This window comes from Ambystoma mexicanum, chromosome 6q, assembly GCF_040938575.1.
Source record: "Ambystoma mexicanum isolate Mex_15411 chromosome 6q, UKY_AmexF1_1, whole genome shotgun sequence".
NCBI lineage: Eukaryota > Metazoa > Chordata > Amphibia > Caudata > Ambystomatidae > Ambystoma > Ambystoma mexicanum.
This window is the reverse complement of record NC_090937.1, coordinates 599920090-599938954: the sequence shown is the minus strand read 5'-3', so window position 1 is coordinate 599938954 and position 18865 is coordinate 599920090. Positions and strand designations below refer to the sequence as shown.

General features: G+C 41.2%; 1 protein-coding gene across 2 annotated transcripts in view; it reads right to left on the bottom strand.

The window, feature by feature from the left end:
• Positions 1-18865, bottom strand: part of LOC138516158 (EF-hand calcium-binding domain-containing protein 14-like) — a 483644-nt gene that overhangs the window by 140873 nt on the left and 323906 nt on the right. For both annotated transcript variants that reach the window (XM_069631076.1, XM_069631075.1), the window contains one exon: positions 4465-4554. In XM_069631076.1, coding sequence (XP_069487177.1) covers positions 4465-4554 — 90 coding nt within the window. The remainder of the gene's footprint in view (positions 1-4464; positions 4555-18865) is intronic.

Genomic DNA, 18865 nt, shown 5'->3' with positions numbered 1-18865 from the left:
GAACAAACAGGAAGGACAACTCAAGGATTTGGAAAGGCGGATTATGAACCAAAAGTACCAATACACATAGACAAACAGGAAGAAATTATTCCTGACTTAGCTTTTGCCCAGCATAATTATCATTTGCTGCCAGAACCTTTTAATCAGGTAACAAGCGAGGAGGATGGTAGGAAGAAAGGTGGTCCATACTATCTCTTTAAAAGAATGGGTTACTATATAGAGGGGATATAGATCCCTCTGGTAAACCCAGAACTCAAATTGTGAGACCTAGGTGTCATAAATATATTGTAATGGAGATGGCTCTTACTCATTTGACTGGGGGAGATTTGGGACCAAATAAAACCCAAGCCCAGATTGTGAACAGGATATTAAGAAGTTCACAGGTGAGCTTTGCCAGAAGACCAGTAATAAAATGCCACTGCCTGCTCCTTTACACCTATTACTGATGTTCCTTTTTCCCAAAGTGGGATCGACATAGTAGGACCATTAGAAATATTGAAATAGGGTAATAAATATATTCTGGTTATTTTAGACTATGCAACCAGGTATCCTTAAGCCTTCCCTTTAAGGAATAATGCCACCCAGCAAATGTTGAAGCATCCATTACCGTTTTTCTCCCAAACTGGGTACCCAAAAGAAATCCTAACAGACCAAGACTACCTTTATGCGTAAACTTATGGCTGAGGTAAAATATATTCTTCAGATTAAAACCCTAAGACCCTCGGTTTACCATCCCCACACTGATGGGTTATTTGAAAGGTTCAATCAGACTTTAAAACATATCTTAAAGAAATTGGTTGAAGCAGATGGAAAGAACTGTGACGTTATGATACCTTTGACCCTGTTCGCCATTCAGAAAACTCCCCAGTCATCTACCGGAGTATTCCCTTTGAGTTGTTGTATGGAAGAGAACCCTGAGATGTTTTAGACATGTTGCGAGAAACTTGGGAAGAGAGGCAGAGAGCCACGACTCTCTTTTCCCAAAGTGCTTGAAAGAACAACTGGTGGCAGTAAGGAGTTCATCTCATATGGTCAAAGCTCATGAACAACTGAAAGAATGTCATGAAAGGACAGCATTGATGAGATCCTTCTCCGTAGTACAGAAAATATTGGTCCTTTTGCCTCATCTGATAATAAGATGCCATTTAGATGACATGGACCATATGAAATACTTGAACAGATAGGAACATATAATTACAAAATATGACTTAAAACTCATATATATCATATCAATTTACTTAAAGAGTGAAAAGCGCCTATGGAGAAAGATACCTCTATCATGATAACCAGTCTTCTATCAGAATGGAACAGGGATAACTAGCTAATTTGTTCTGAGCTATTACAAAATCAATAACAGGATGTTTTTGACCTGTTATAGCAGTACCCTGTTGTGTTTAAACATGAGCAAGGAAGAGTGAAAGGAGTATACGATTGTATACATACTCCTCCGGGAGTGGTAGTACATCAAAAGCCATACCACATCTCTGAAAGTAGAAAACAAATAATTCTGGAATAAGTAGAACCTAGGTTGAAGGCAGATATTATTGAACCATCAAAAAGTCCCTTGTCCTTCCCGACTGTCTTAGTTGCCAAGTCAGATTACTCCTGGAGATTCTGTATAGATTTCAGAAAAGTAAACAAAGTGTCCCAGTTTGACAGCTATCCGTCCAGGATAGATTATCTGATTGATAAATTAGGAGATTCTAAGTATCTTTCCACTATTCACTTAACTAAAGGTTATTGGAAAGTACCTGTTATTCCAGCCGACACACTCAAGAACGTTTTCTCTACTCCTCTTGGGTACTACCATTCAGTTTACATGGGGCCCCTGATACTTGCCAGAGATTAATGGATCAAGTTTTAAGATATTTTCCATCCTTTTGTGGGCCGTATATTGATGATATCATTATAAACAGCCACACCTCACCCAAACATATGTTCCATCTGTATCAGGTTACCAGAGCATTGAGGAAAGCATGATTGACAGCTAAACCAAAGAAATGCTGCTTAGCTAGATCTGCAGTAAAATACTTGGGATTCTGTGTAGGGAATGGATTGGTGCAGCCTCAACCAGACAAAGATGATGCTGTAATGAAAACCTCCCCTCCCAAAATAAAAAAAGAGTTGCAAGTTTTTTTGGGTCTTGCTGGTTATTATCGAAGGTTTATTCTGAATGTTTCCTCCATCTCTGGTCCTCTTACCAATAAATTCAAGAATGTAGCCCTGTAGAAATTGAAGTGGCAACCAGAAGATCAAAAATGTTTTGACAAGTTGAAACATATACTCTGTAGCACTAGAAAAATCAAACATCTGCGCCTGATTTGGTATTCTAATGTACTCTGCTTCATGCGCTGGTGTCTCTTAGGACAGTGCGCCACAGTTTTGGTAAAACAGTAATAGGGTTTGAAATCCTTTACAGTCGCGCCAGGTACTGAAACATCGATGAGAATATATTATCTCTAATAACAAGTAGGAAACTTGCATTGAGAAGTGTAACAAGTGTTTTATTTGTATAGCGAACACGTTTTTCAATCCTCAGGGGCCATTTTCAAGATCATTAGAAGATAGTTGGACTTGTACTTGGTCCCGTGTAGTGGTTGGGAAACAAGCCCATGGAGTGGTCAAGTGGATAATCCGCAGAATTGGCTATAATAGAAGTTGTGATAGGGCTGATATCTCCTAGTGGCTGCACTGTGTTCAGTGACCCCGCTGGTTCCTGGGGTGTGACAATAACTTCAGTCTTAAAGGCATCGGGGGTAGGTGCAGAGAGATTCCTGCTGCTAATCCATTTGGAGCATCTCATAAAGACGGGGATGGAAATATTTTGTATGGTGTGTGTGTGCGTACTGCAACTACATCCTAAAACACCTGGAGTTTAAAACAAAATCAAAGGAACTCCAAACCTGCACCTCGAGACACCATCAAAAACCATGAAGAAGCATGCTGGGGTGCTTTCAACACCCTGAGACAGTGAGTAAACTAAAGGAAAGCTACAAGTAAAGCAATATTGTGGTCCTGTGATTTACAATAGGAAAAACAACTTGGATGTGCACACTGCAACCTCTTGCTAGAGAACATTGCACTTGTTTGGTTCATCCTCCATCCTGACACTGTTAACCACAGAATCTCTCTCTTGCATTATGGATAGCTGCTGTATAAATCCTGTAGGAGTTCTTCCAATCCGTCTCGTTGAATGTCAAGTCCTTTGGGTGAGGATAACCCACAGGACTGGCATTGAGGAATTTGCAAAGGAGGAGCAAAACACCACTAGAATTCTAAGAAACTGTTCCCACTTGTTCACAGTTTGCACAGTACTGTCAAGTGGCCATTCTTCTTTTGGTGTTTCACATTTTAGATTTCCCATGGGCATATGCCCAGTCCATCAATACAACTAAAGCTGTTAGCCTTCACTTCTCAATTGCGTTGAACGCTAGTATGTTCCACATAGGGATACTCTATCTCATTTAACATATATCCATCGCTTCTTGCAAAGGTAACTGAGTACCATTATCTGTGGAGTTGGCTACAGCTGCTGACACTACATCATATTACAGTGCTTTCTGGAGGGACTCAGAGGATGGACTGGTTCAACTGCTTGTGAGTCGTTCATCATTGGATACAGGACGATTTTCTATTGGCAATGGAGTTATAACCATATTATTGCATTACAGAAGCCCAACCACAATGTCAATGCCAGCTAAATGGTAAAAGTCAATTGGACTTCACTCTTGCCATGTAGAGACTCAAATCCATGTGTGTTCCATATGTGTGCTTTATATTTGATCCACTTTTAATATTCAAGTATCAATGTGTGAAATCATCTGCATTTGTATATGTTGTCTAACATTTGATCCCTACCCACTCAACAACATAATTTTTAGCCTCATTCAGGAATGCAGATAACTACTTTTAAATACAGCATTGTGGTTTTCCAAAGCCTTCAAAGAAATTGGATCTAAAATTGCACATTTTGCAAAGTTGAGCTAAGGAGAACATGGTTCTCTGTTTTAACCATGGAGAATATAACTGATTCAAGAGCTGGACAATAGCGATGACTGCCAACAATCCAAGACTCAAAATGTTTGATTCACCTTGCAAAATCTTATCAAAAAGTTAAAGAATTGTGCTCTAAATGATAAGCATGGCTAGGGGAAGATAATGTAAAACACAAAATGTGGTAGCAGGTGCCATATGTCGACAGGGATCAAATTGCACAAGGATTTGAAAAACGCTTCACTTAGGGTCTTTTTGCTAAATGCGAAGGCTGTTGCAGTCACTCTGAGAGGGTCAATTTATACTTCCAGTTATTGATTAGTTTCCGCCATTGTATCAAGCAAAAGCAAACATGCAAACAAACATCGGGATTGAGCAATAGCTTAACTATGGGTTTCAAGGGACATAGCAGGAGACAAAAAGTGGCAATGCCAGTGACAATGCTGGCAGTATAAATCTTTGAGGGCAAACCTCTTCTAGGCGCTTTTGTAGAGTCATCAATGCTTCAGTTACATTATGGAGCTGCCTTTCCAATGCTCTGATCTTGGCTTCCTCGAGTAACTGCAAGATAAAAAAAATAAATTTCTGTAGCCTTATAATATATCTAGCATTTTTCTTCTTTTATGATGGTCAAAGAAATCAACATTTCATGAAAGACACTTTAGGAATGTTCTGACACGTCGAACAATCTTTCTTTGTCTGATTCTGCAGTGAATATGTTAGTAAAGATTATGCTTCTATTAAACACACCGACAACTATTTGTTATTCAAACTGTACTCATAGGTCAGAAAAAAAGGAAAGCGAAATACATGAAGAAGGGTAGGCTGCATTGAACAAACCCTGCTTTCCTTGTGGATTCTGCAGCCGCAGCGTGGTCTGCATCGGCACTTCATGGCGGAGTCCGTGGAAAACAACATACAAGGCAAGTGTTACATGCGTAGCAGCACTTGAGTTGGAGAGAGGCTAGGCTGAGGAAAAGTTACACCAGCGCAGGCATTGCAACCCCTTTTTTGGACCTTTCTTGGTAACCATGGACGTTCATTTACAGAAGAGGTTTTCCCATCCAAGCACGAAGTTCATTCACCATGTCAAAACACAAATCTCCAGTAGAATTCCTATCCCTGGCACCGCTAATAAGAGACTCACAGTCCCATGAGATCTGCGGCAGAGGCAAACACCCTGATTAATGAAATAAAACAAATAGTCACGATAAATGACCCTATAACTTCGGACCCCTGGCGTGACAAAGACGAAGATGCTAAGGGTGAACCGTGACGCAATAGCAGTAGCAGTTCCCTCATTTTCAGTCCTGTGTGTCATGTTCCAGATGCCACAGATGGCTCAACAATGCCATCATTGTCGAGGGGCTTGCCTTTCACCCAAGGCAGATGTAATCCATGTGTTGCCACAGGGGGTGCAATGACACTAATATGACCACCACACTCTCTGATGCTCTGATCCACGGCGAGGGTCTATCAAACACTTCAGACACTTTTGACATTTCTCCAACTACTGCTAATGTGGGTGACGGCAAACCAGTGCTTCCGATGGTCAGAAAAGGCCAGCCCTCTCTGAACAATGTGCAAAAGTTTGGATTGCAGGATGGGGTGGTGCTGGTTAGTAGAGGTCTTCAGGGATTGACCACAACTATGAAGGGTATATTACCAGCGTTTACAATCTCGGCCTCCAACAAATTTGCATATTGGAAATATACAATGCTACCCCCACTAAACAGCACAATGGAATTAGAGCACACCCTCCGCCTAATGCTGATAACTCTTTTGGAGCTAGACCATAATGCCCTGTGCTCTCTGGTGCCAGTGCAGTGCCACTGGGGAAAAGGATATTGGACAATTCCATCGTGTCTAAGTAATTATTGAGGATATACGCTCATGAAGTTGCATCTACATTGTGAGCCTAGAAGATGACAGAGTGCACTGTCCTGTTTTTGCTCTTGGTTCACAGGCCATGTTGTGCACTCCCAGACAGAGTAAGCAACTTACTAATATATACACAAATGATGAAACTGCATTATTTCATATCCGAAGAGACTTTAACTGGGAACAGAGTTTGTTGGATAGTTGTTGGGTTTTAATGTTATTGCAATTGATTTAACTGCAATGTGGGTGGAATGTATATTTAATTGTTCTATTTTTGCTATGTATGTGTCAAGATGTACTTTCATAGCCCCAGGCTGAAATAAGGTTACTGATTATGGTGATATATATTTTTCCAGAAGCACATACACTTCTGAAATGTTCCCTAACTTCTCAGGATGTACAATCAATTCATCTATTCCCACCCCTCCATGCTAACAAATTGTAGGGGCTGGGATAAACTCTAATTCCCTTTATAGGATCACTCCCCACAAGATCACTTCCCTTTTAGATAATACTGACATTGAGATTTCTTTTGCTGGAATCACAGACAGTTGGGCATCCTCTCTTAAGGACTGCCTTAATTCTACCCCTCGAAGAACAGATGGATCTCAGCCAGTAAAATAGGATCAGATTTTCTCCACAGCAAGTCTGCTTCCTTTTCCACTGAAGAAGGCCTGGGACTTTAACTCCCTCTATGGCCTCACTTTCAGGGCTCTGAGGATAATCCAAAATGGGTATAAAAAGAGAGCAAACTATTCCATATTTTTCTGGTTATTATCAATTCATCTTTCTCATCATTAGTCAGTAAGGGAGCAAGTGAGTCTCTCAGTGTCTGCCCTTGAGTGACTGTCCCTGTGTCTGTCAGTGTTTGACATTTAATAAAACAGCAAACCCTACCTTTTTTAGGTGTGTATATTTTCCCTTATCTAATTGGACAATGTATGTGATTGTACAGTGTTCCAAAAGTGACATCGCAGTAGACATACCCGTCCACAGTAACTGGACATATTAATGAAAGGGCTGTCTGATGGGAGTAACTTGTAAACCGAGTTTCCCTCCCATTTAATTTTATGTCATTAAAGGGATTACTTGCATTAAATTTTGCCACATTCTAAATTTGTGATTTCCACACCTACGACCACTTTAATAATAGGCTCATCATATTTCTCTCTCTAGCACCAACCAACAGGTGCAGGTGTTATCACTATAGCATGAATAATGTCTGACTTATTGATTTTTGCCTTTAACTCACTTCTACATTTAAAGTCAAATAGTCTTTCTATCTCAACATAACAGGCTCATCCCTGCGGATATTACAATATATGACAAACCAGCATGCACCCTTTCTCTGCAACAAAATGCAAATTTCCCTAATTTTCATATTCAAACGACCTTTAAAAAACATGGTCCATCTAATAGAGGATTTTCAGATGAATGTTTCGACACCTAAATTAATTCTCTATGACATTTAGTTCCAGAGATACCGGCAATACAAACAATTCAATGCACATTTAAAGGGCTTTTTTCCTTCATACACAAATATGGCATTATAATTACAATTCTTCTGCCCAGATATCAAGACTATAAACACAGTAATTTTCTGCTGAGTCAAGGCTGGAAATCTGCTCCTGGCGCACATGGTGTTTATGGCTCACGGCCTGGCTGATGAAAAGAGCCTTTGTAACTTGCATATCAGAAGTTTTATAATGTTACTTCTGTCTCATCTCGAGAAGTTTTCAGACATGCAGTCCTGTGAAGTGTTAAATTCAGGGCAGCTAATAAAACTCAACAACTAAACTTTATAGTACGGCCTGGTTTGCTTTGCCTGTTTGTAGGAGTATCCTTATCTGCAGTGGGCAGCGTCAAAGAGTTGATTAGCTTTGTAAATGAACTTATCTATCCTCCCATCCTGTATGCTATTGGTTTGGGATATTTGTGAGTTGAACGGATTCCCTTATGGCAGAATTCTATTTAAAGTTGGTTTCAGTCAAAATGACAGCTATTAATTTTCCTATTTTCATAAAACACCACTGTTCATATTGTATTGGCTTATCAAACCCCTATCAACAGTCCATATTCTCAACATTGGTAGGTTGCCTAATCCTGACTCTTTATTTCTGTAGAAGAAAATGAACACTCACAGCAGCAAAATGCAAATTCCTTTTTCTTTCTATAACTGCTGTTATTCTCCTGGGAACAATCATCATTTTAACAAAAGTTGCAGGATATTTTCTTGTACTTGAAATGTTAATGTAATGCCTTGTCATCTTTGTGTTTTAGGGGACTTCAAAATATTATCCATTTGCTTGCATGTGGGTTTTTCCCATGTTAGCTCTTTTATTCAATGGAGATTTCTTTTACAATCCTCAATTTTTTATCTTGCCCTTGTCTTCCAATAACTTGCTTTGAAGGTCACTGTCTGGCAGATGCAGACCCCCTACAAACTAAATGATCAATTTTAGGCCCAGCCTAACATGGTGAAACTACACACATTAAAGGTCATACTTCTTTTCTCATCACCGGGTTGTCCACGTTTTCCCTCCCTATCCTTTGATGTGCTGACACCATATACTAAATCCAAATATTATCTCCATTCCTTCTCGCAATCATCCATCTATTCCACAGAGACTCTTTATCCGTGCCAGATAAAAGATGGCCTGCAGTGAGTGAAGAATCCACCTGTTGAAGTGTCTGGTGGATGAAGGGATCAGTAGCATTGCTCTTTCTTGGCTCGATTAATTTCTCTGGTCGTATCCAATCCGTCTCTGGCAATGCAACCTTGTCACCTATGCAGTTCAACATTGATGTCCACTCTTTTGGCCTTCATTTCTTCTCTTACACTGATGGCATAAGGCTGCGATTTAAGAAATATCTGGGTAAAGCCAATGCACAGTTTAAGGATTGCATGGAGGCCATCAGAGTTTGGATGTCGAGCCACTGGCTTAATTTCTACAGTGACAGGCCAGACATACTGTGTAATAACTTTATTTCCGTATCGAACCATAAAAGTGCCAATGTTCAAACGTATAAAATACAACCATTCACAAAAACAAATCAAATCAATCCCTAAAATACTATTGTTTTGTATACAATTAAAAATTAGCATAAATTAACTCTGCACAGGTCCTAATATGAAGCCCAAAGTATATTACAATTTATTATAAACCAATAAATATCATCTTGTTACAAGCTAAAAACATACATTATAAATGGACATGATTATAAAAAAGCTAATTGACTAAAATCCCGCTTGCTGTACAACATATTCATCCTTTTCAGCCATGCCCTGTAGATGTATTTTGCTACAAAGTATATGGTGTTAAGGTCATCACTCTTCTGACAATTTTCCAATGCCTCGGTCACCCTCCGAACTCTTTTTAATCTAAATATGGGCCTGAGTTACTTGGCTCTAAGGACTCTGTATCTGGGGCAGAACAACATGGAGTGGAAAACAGTCTCATTAGAAGCCCCACAGGCCAAGAATTCAGCAGGATTTTGATTGCTCCAATTTCTCACAAAGTGGGCTCATCGCATTTTCCCTGCTCTCAGGTCATATAATAATGAACAAGCAAGGCTGGGTGTGATGATGTCTGGGTAACATTCAAAACCAAATACATCCTTAGTCTGCAGATACTGCTGGCCACAGGAGAGTTTTGTACCCGCTGCCACCATGGTTCTTCTGTGGTCAGTTCTGCAGGCCGATTTGATCACATTCTTACAAGCAGGTTTCATGCTTGAGGGCTGATACCAGTACTGGTTGAGGCCCACATTTCTACACCAGAATTTAATATGCCTCAGTCATGGGGTGAAAGGCTACCTTCCAGTGACAAAAAATGTATCAGTAATTTATTTTAACATTTGTAGGTCAGGTGTTGTTCAAATGTGAACCCAGAAATGCAAGGGTTTAACAGCTATTACATACTCAATAGGGCATCGCATTCCAGGTGCAATATGGCATTCGGAGAACTGTTTGGTTTCACCATTATTGATTTTAAAAATCTTTTTTCCACCACTGGTGAGGCTACTGACCTTACAAAACCCTAAGTCTCAGTGCCATACACTGCTGCGGGTATGGCCTTTGACCTATATAATTCAAAAACAGGGGTTTGAGTGCCCGTACCATGCAATGAGTGGAATTTCCTAATGCCCCCACTATATTTAGTCAAGGTCGTCGTGGCTTTTAAAAACTGATCACACCAAGAGTCGTTCTCAGAAAAACATAGGCCCAGATAATTGTAGGTAGCGACCTGCTTGGGCATAACTCTGTCTATCTCTACATGTGCCTTTACATATGCAGTTGATCTGGGCCTGATATTGGTTTTCCTTTGTTAATCTCCAGACAGTGATCACCACATTTCTTGATGAATACCGATGGGGGTATGCCTTATACCCATTGGGGATGCTGACAGGAATACTGCATCATCTGTGAAGAAAAGAGCTGTAAATCGAAGGTTGCCATCCTGGGGGCATCCATATCGCTGACCTCCAACACCTCTATTCAACTATTAATATAAGTACAAAAGAGGTGTGGGGCCAGTACAAAGCCCTGCCTGACCCCTCTCTGGACCTCAAACTTCTCTGTGTTTTCTTCACTCGTCCCCCATCTTCCAGAGGCACTACTCTCTGAATATACTAACTGGATAATTGACAGCAGGCCTGCAGGGATATTATAACCATGCAAAACCTGCCATAGTTTGATACGAGGTACAGAATCAAATTCTGTTTTCAATTCAGGAAAGACAGCATACAGCCTGTTGTTGTTCAGGCATGTGTGATTTTTTACTAGTAAGTCGAGTCACAAACACTGCTCCAAGGTACCCATCCCCAGTTCAATCTGGCCACGCTTGGAGGTGACCCAAAATAGTCTTAGCAAACAATTTCCCTGTCCCATCTAGCAAATAGATGGGGTGCTAGTTTTCTGGTAGGCATTTCTGGCCTTTTTTAAATATGGGCATAATTACAGCCTCTCGTAAGGTGGTTGGGTCTAAACCTGTTCCTCTCACTGCATTAAAAACTCTTACCAAGACTGGGCACCACGTTCCTAGCTCGTGCCTGAAGAAGTTGATAGGTATACTGTCGGGCCCAGGGGCTTTTCCGCCCCCCAAGGCAGTAATGGCCTTAACTACCTCGTTGATGCTCACTGCAAAATCTGGAGCGTACATAGACAAGTCCCCTTTCTGTGCACCCAAATTGATTGGATCACTAGGAGCCTCCAGAGCTTTACACAGATTTGAAAAATGGGCACACCAGATGTCTGAAGCAATGTTGCATTGTAGGACATAGTGCTCCTCGGGAGACAAACCAATTGCAAGACTGCAGAAAGCACGTGAATCATGTGCCTTGCTCGCCTTCTGCAAGGACTACCATCTTTCTTCGTAGAATGTTCTTTTTTTAACGCAATTGTGTTGTAATACTTTCATCTGAGAGTCCTCAGTTTGGTTACATCTACAGTTGGTCTCTCTTTAAAAGAGGTCAGCATATACACCTTACATGATTGGCACTCTGTGTCATACCACCCCTGGCCTGCCTGGGCATGTTTCTTAAACTTGGTATCTTGTTTGGTAAACTGTCAGTGCAAAGCTGTAATCATTTCTGCATCATTTTGCAATACATCATGCGTTCCCCTTATTGAGTCACACATAGCAGGTATTTTTCCGATATTGCAAGAATATATGCTTGGCAGTCGCTCCATATGTAGCACCTCCACTCACTTGACCACCCTTCTCGAGTGCCCACTGATGTTGATTGCTGTTCATTTATAATCAGCGTCTACCCTGGCATGTTTACCAAGTGCTGATGAAATGACACTTAATTGGTCTATGGTCACTCTCACAGCATTATAGGACCTCAAATGACTTAATCAACAGTTCTTATAATTTCATAATCAATCCGACTCAAGCCATTGTGGCCATAGATGGTGGGCTTGGCGAGTTGGTCCGCAGCACAGCATCCATTACATGCCCTAAGGTTGGAAACGTTCAAGCGACACGCCACTTCAACAGCAACGTGGTGAGATTTCCTCAGGTGATCTGCTACTTTTGGTGGGATACCCCACGCATCGTCTTGATCATGCCGTATGCCCTTAATAAGTCTTAAAGGCTCGAATTGAAGGTTTAGGTGGCCAACCACTAGAGTGACTGTGATAGAGCTGGACTCTCTGTCCTTTTCTTCTATAAATTCTTGCATCTTAAACAGGGTAGTCAGTGGGGAGGCTCCCGTAGTATGGTTATAGATGTTCAATAAGTGCACTCTGGTGCCTTTAGTCATTACAAGGCTTAGAAATTGCAGGTCAGGTAAATCAGTGGGCAGTTGGTTTGCTTTACAATTCAATGATGAACTAATCCCTGTCTGCAATCACCCACTGGGGCAGCCTCTTTCCCCCTTTGTTGCTGGTGTCCTGTAAGCAGAACAACCTTTTAACTCTATGGGCTCTAGCAGCCATGTCTCCTGCAAGCATATTATGTGGTATCGGAAATGAACTTTCTCCAGACAGGATCATTCATATGCTTAGCTACTCCAGCAATGTTCCATGAAAAGACTTTGATGTCATTAGGGACTGTTACTGTTGTTGAGTCTTGCAATTGGCTGAGTCAGTCCACTTCTTCCAATCCGGAATCAACTTGATCCCTGCTATTTGCTTCTCTGTTCTGGCCTGAAGCACTCCAATTGGTTAGGCTGCTTGGAGTGGTTGATTGCAAAGTAATGTTTGTGCCTCTTGATGGATGTACCTACTTCAATAGACAAGAGCACATCTGCTGAAAATTAAGACCTCAGTGTTAATTCAATATGGTCGGTATTGCTCTGTAGTACTTGGACTCTGGTACATAAAACATTATCCTCTCTGATTAGTGAGGTACAACCCCTCAAATTGTTCCCTTGATAACTTCTGGACATTATACATGTAAACCCTACAATATTTATTGATGAAAATGCCTCTGACCATCAGCAGGCCAGGCCTTTGCCTTTCTTCTTTCGAAGAACGTACGTAGAGTGTTATGTGCAAACTAGGCAAACCAGGCAAACTAGGCTGTGGCGTCCACCTGCAGGGGTTTTCGTGCACAAATGTGTCTGCTACACGGATTCCCAAGTCAAATTTGTTCTTCAAGGATGTGGTAGCTTTCTGCATTGGTGTTGAGGGGTGTCTAGACATCACAGTAAGTAGTTTTGAATCTCCACGATTGGGAACATTCACCAAGGGGAAATTACTCAGCGGATCATTTGGTCCTTGGGATATAATTGGTAGTAAGTCACGGTCTACCGTGCCTCAAGTGAGCCGACCCAGCCTTATTTCACTGGTAGATAGGTGAGCTGTTTGTTCCCACCAGGGACAACACTGGTTCTTGTTCGTAAGTTGGATTTGCAGTTGCATGATTGACACTGCCTGACAGTAACTTCCTTGATGGCTGGGGCACTCTCTGGGTTGAAGGCTGACATCATCAAGGTTTTGACTTTATCAGTCAATGTTATGTTTAAGATCTTAATTTCTCCAAGGCCTTCCATGATCTTGAATTCACTAAGCCCATCATGACAAGACCCTGCCCTTCAGCCATGGGCAACACCACTGTCCCTATTGTCTGCCTCTTTGTCCGCCTTTTTGTTGGCAAACTCCACGGGGCTTGCTACCAATGCCACTTGGTCCTCCAAGTCTGCCAGTGGGGCATACCTGTTTGATTAGGCTCAGGTCTTTTACACCCATCCTTGCCACTCCTCCTTTTGGTGCTTTTGGCATTTTGCCCACTTTGGATATATTAGCTGTTAAGCTCCATGTTGGGTTAACTGCCTCCCCCAGCATTTGTTTCCCTTTAATACCAAGAAAGGGGACAACGTTGTGCCCCATGGGTTTGCTTGGCTCTCTAGGCTTTGCAATTTGCCCCACTGCTTGTGCCGCAGGGAGCGTTAATTGTGTTCGGGGCATAGGTTTGAGCATATGGTCAGCTGGCTCTCCACCCTCAGGGGCCAGGGATATATTAGTGGTGCGTGTAGTCTCGAGCACTACTAAGGCTATCCTACCTTCCGAGTCCCCCACACTCTAAACTGCCTTCGGTCCTGGTCCCAGTCACTGATCCCCTGGAACCCCTCTGCACTACGGGACTGTCTCTGTATCCCTACAGCCCCCCCCCTTCCCCAGCACTTGCTCTCCACTTACCTTGCACTTGCCACTAGCTGGCCTTTTTTATTTATTACTTACGCCTTTTACCTTTACTGCACTTCCCCCCTCCCCTTCCCCTTGCACTTTTCCCCCCTCCCCCACCCCTGCACTTGCGCGATCTGAATGACACCTGGCCTAGTAGGATCGTTTGTTTTGTCTCCCCTCGTTCCTCCCCTCCCTGCCTCGTCGCGCCTTGAAACACCTGTGTATAGGCGCGTTACAAATACCATATCATATCATATCATATCACGCCTTGGACGCCATTGCCGCACACTGATGTTAAGTAATTATTGCCCTCGACTTGGTCGGGCCTCTTGTCTCCAACTCACAATCTTCTAATGGATTGGCCAGTGGTTTGTTACCACTCACACCTCGCTTCACTACGGATTTAACAGGCTCTGTCCCAGAATTGGCTGTTTCGAGGTCAATGTAATCCAATCCTGCACAATTTACAGCACAGTTAGCCAGTGCTCCCCCTTCCTTGATCCTCCTCCTTTGAGACCATCGATATCATTTAACAAGTCCTTATTTTCTTTACAAGCATATTAACATCGTCAATTGGCTTGAAGATTTTATAATTTTTTTCCACCCTTTCGCAGGTGAGATATTGCAGTTGGCCTTCTGTTTAGCCATAGAGCACTGAGGTGTGCAACCTAATTGCGTGCAGAAGTTTGTCTCAATGGGAATATCCTGGGAAGTTATAATTAAACTCCCAAGTTCCCAAATACGTGGCACTCAGTCCCCCCAGCTAAGCAGGCAAGTGGCAAAACATAAAGAACAAAAAGCTACTCCTTAGGCACTTATGGTGCGTGATGGCAGAATTTCAAGCAGACTAAAAAGTTCAGTTGCAAATCAAATCGGGTCAAAGTTAGTTCACTACATTCCACCTCCTCACTGTGTACATATGCCTCTCCTCTGATGGTTATAGCATCTGTTGCATCAATCATATGGGTTGAGGGCATCCACCTTGTGACGAACACCTATGGCAAACAATGTGCCCTTGCACCGCAGGCTTCACCCTGCGGATGGCTTGAGCATCTGATGAAGGCTGTGGTCATGGCTGTTGGCTGCTCTCCTCACGGGAAAGCACTGCACCCTTGCACCACAGACAAATATATGTATTCTTGTTGGTGGGCACCAAGTGTAGGTCCCTTATCCACCCCTGTCAAGACATTGGGTGAAAATAGATTGTGACTTGTCAGTGATTTCACAAGTTCATTCGGTGGTAGGCTTTAGATGTTATTATCTTGAAATCTTAAAATCTGTATTTTTTTAAGAATTCACCACTATTTCTTCCCATTTTAATTTTGGGATTCCCTCTATTTTGATCTTAACTCATATCTCAGAGGGCGATCACAACAGGTGCAGGATTCAGCTGCCAGTTGATCACAGGAACTTAAAGATGCCACAATATTCCACCAATTCTTCAGCTTCTTCTTTGGCTCCTTGTTGAAGGAACATATCCTGCAAGGCCCTATGTATAGTTTCTCATGCTATAAAAGGGTTGGTCTTCTATTTTCCATAGATAAATGGATCTCCTACACCGATGGGTATGTGCTTTGATTCAAGTAACTGAATCTACTTAATATTCTGACCTTTCATCAAACAGTGAACGATGGTTGAGCTTTTTCAATTCTGGCTCCCACTTTATTGAACTCCTTACAATTTCAGATCATTTTAGTTTTCATCGAGCAATCGAGACCTGGCTTTTTTGTTCCCTGTATTAATATCCTTGGCCTTACTCTTCTCTCTAGAAGCAATTTGCAAAAAGATGCCTGTATACAGCAGAGTACTCTATACAACATTACCATACCAACATTGCCTTAATAAATATCAGAATGGCAAAGCTGCGAGGCTTGCAATATCCACTATATATGTACAGTAGAGAAAATGTACTATTTTTCTAGAGGGTTGAAGTGCTAACACAGAACAGCACAAATGTAAAAAAATAAATCATGCCATCTGAAGGTTACCATCTTGTCATCCCTTGACACATAAGGACTGATTTACTTGAAGTTACTGGTAGTAACTCTAACATACATTTGACTTATTTCTGGATATAGACTATTTGATTTCTAAAGAGTTTACTAGTAGTAACTATGATGTTTTCCTGACTTCCCTTGCAGAGAAAAGAATAAGTCAGGAGAAGGTCAGAATTATCATCTTTAACCTATTTGTGAATTGTATACTTTCTCTCCAGGATTGGCACCAGATTACTCCTGGACCTACTTTATGAATTGGCCCCTAAAAATGTATGTCAACTTTGAAGTTTTGTGAATATGCAGGAATATGCAGGAAGTTACACCTTTGTGGAATGAAGGAAGCTAGTTCTCATTCACAGACCCCTTGATACACCCAAACCTCCTTAACAAACCCCTAGGAATACCCAAATCTGCTGATCCTAGAGTAAGAAAATGGTCAATTCGTTTGTGAAACTACTCTGAATTTAGAGTAAAATACTCATGAGTAAGATATTGCATTTTCCAGTAGTAGGACAAACTTATTCCTGTTAAGTAATGTGTCAATACACCTATAACAAGTGTTCACAAAATGATGACTTACATTTTTTAAACATAGTAACCAAATAATAACATTTTAGATGTTTTCAGAAAATGTTGCATTATAAATATATAAACTCTGTATGAAATAAAAGAGGTGACATAAAATGTCAGTACAATGATATGTTACAACAAATCTTAATAAAGTGCATAATACATTTTTTGAAATGTTTCACATTTTGTAACTTTAAAAAATATGTAAATCATCTACAATTAAAAATGTGCTGTACTGGGTTCATGTTTACATTTGTCTGGAATAGTTTAAAAGTTTCTAGATTCTCATTCTCTGAAACATAAATTAAATATGCTTACACATTCTAAACTTTATAATTGTTTTGTTAATAATTTTAACATACTTGTCTTTCAGGGTAGTTTTAGTATGCACAGTTAATATTGTTGATGCTTTAAATATTTTAAATGTTTTTAAAATTGCATACAAATTAAACAATAAAATAACTCATTGTTGTACACATAATGATTGTTTGTAACTTTAATGAGTGATTAGCTTTAATTTTTTGCCTCTGTTTAAAAAAAATGGTTTATGTTGATTTGTTATTTAAAAAAACATTTAAATGCTTTGAATATTTCAAAAATTGGCAAAAGCAAAATTCCCCAGTTTTCACTGCCCTAATTTAGCTTGTACAGATTACATGTAGATAGAAATGTTTTGGGTTTCACTCCAGGTCCATGCCTGAAAGTTAAAATTGGGTACAGTAAGCGTAGGAGAGTATCAATGTTCCAATACATCAGCCTTCTCCCAGCATCAAACCAACACTCTTTCAATATAAGGCTAAGCAGGGATAATCTTCACATTTCATTTTATTTTTAAAACTCATTTGCCTCAAAGAGGTTTAGCATAACAAAGCCCCAGAGGCTTGCACTTGACTATTTTGGTTTAAATATTGATCAGTTGATTATGAGCAGGTATGTATTGTCTGGTTGTGTGTGCATCCATCAGTGCACACCAGATGCCGTTCTGAAACCTTTTCCCGGGCGAAGGACCCCCATTAGTAGAGTATGGAGAAATGTTGCAGACAAAAAGAAAGAGGAGCTGGGGTGGAGGATGGACAAACTTATGCTTTACTGAAGCTAGACCGAATATGATCCTACAGATTTTCATCTCTACCCCAACAGCACAAATTGAAAGGTGACATTTAATGCAGGCAACCCAGTATAATTCCCTTATAGGATGTGGTAGCTGCTGTCAGCAGTATCCAAGGCAAAGCCAGACAGCAACATAAAAGAAGCATTGGATTAGACTATGTACAGTCTTACCACCAAATGTATATCCAATGCTCCTTCAGTTTGGCACTGCAACACCACAAAAACCAATAACAGTGTTTTGGTATTGCGTCATCTAGTGCCTTTGTGGTTTTAAAACTTGAGGACAGTATTATGACCCGGTCTGGGTCATAGTGATATAAACAGGATACAGTTGCAGGTATGCTTAATGGTGGCTTTATTCAGGTTCTACAGTTACAGGTACAAATCAGGTCTCATCAAGTCCATAAGGAGATAGGAGGAAATCATGAGGGAAACCCACTGGCTCCCACCACCCAGGCTATCAATATTCAACAGCCTGGATCAGAACTCAATCATACACAAACACTCCAAGCTTACCTCATACATTCCACAACTGACATCACCACAGACTTTCACAGGAGAAACCAAAGGAAGGAAAGCTAATCATGAAGGAAGGCTAATCCTAACACCTCCTTCCCTTACAATCACCAACAGGCACGTGGCCTGCAAACAGCATCACAAGGCCCTCGCCTTCAGGCACCTACAACACCCTCCTTCCCTACTGTCACAAACTCACCTGTTCACACATACTTCACAGGTAGACAAGACATTCAATCAACCTAACACAACTACTATGCCACATCACTCTAAGTAGCCAGAAAGGTAAACAGCAGGACAAACAGGCTTAACTAACAATCCGGTAACGGCACTCCACCAACAAAACCGCAAAACTTCTGTCCTCCAAAAAATTCACACATCACCTTCCATCCGCCGCCACCACCAACGGGTAACCAGCCTGCTACGCTGGAGAACAAACCTGCCCCTCTGGGCTTCTAACCAGCACTCCGTACACAACCTGGTGAAAACAAGACACCTCACGTCCACCACTGCCACTGGTAGACCTCAGGGCTGCCACACCTGAGCACAAATGGCCACCCATATGGGCTGGAACGAAGTCTGCTACACACCTACAAGGAACACGTCTAACCTACTACACCAGACCATAAACTCATGGCAACTAAAGAGACAGGCACCTACAATC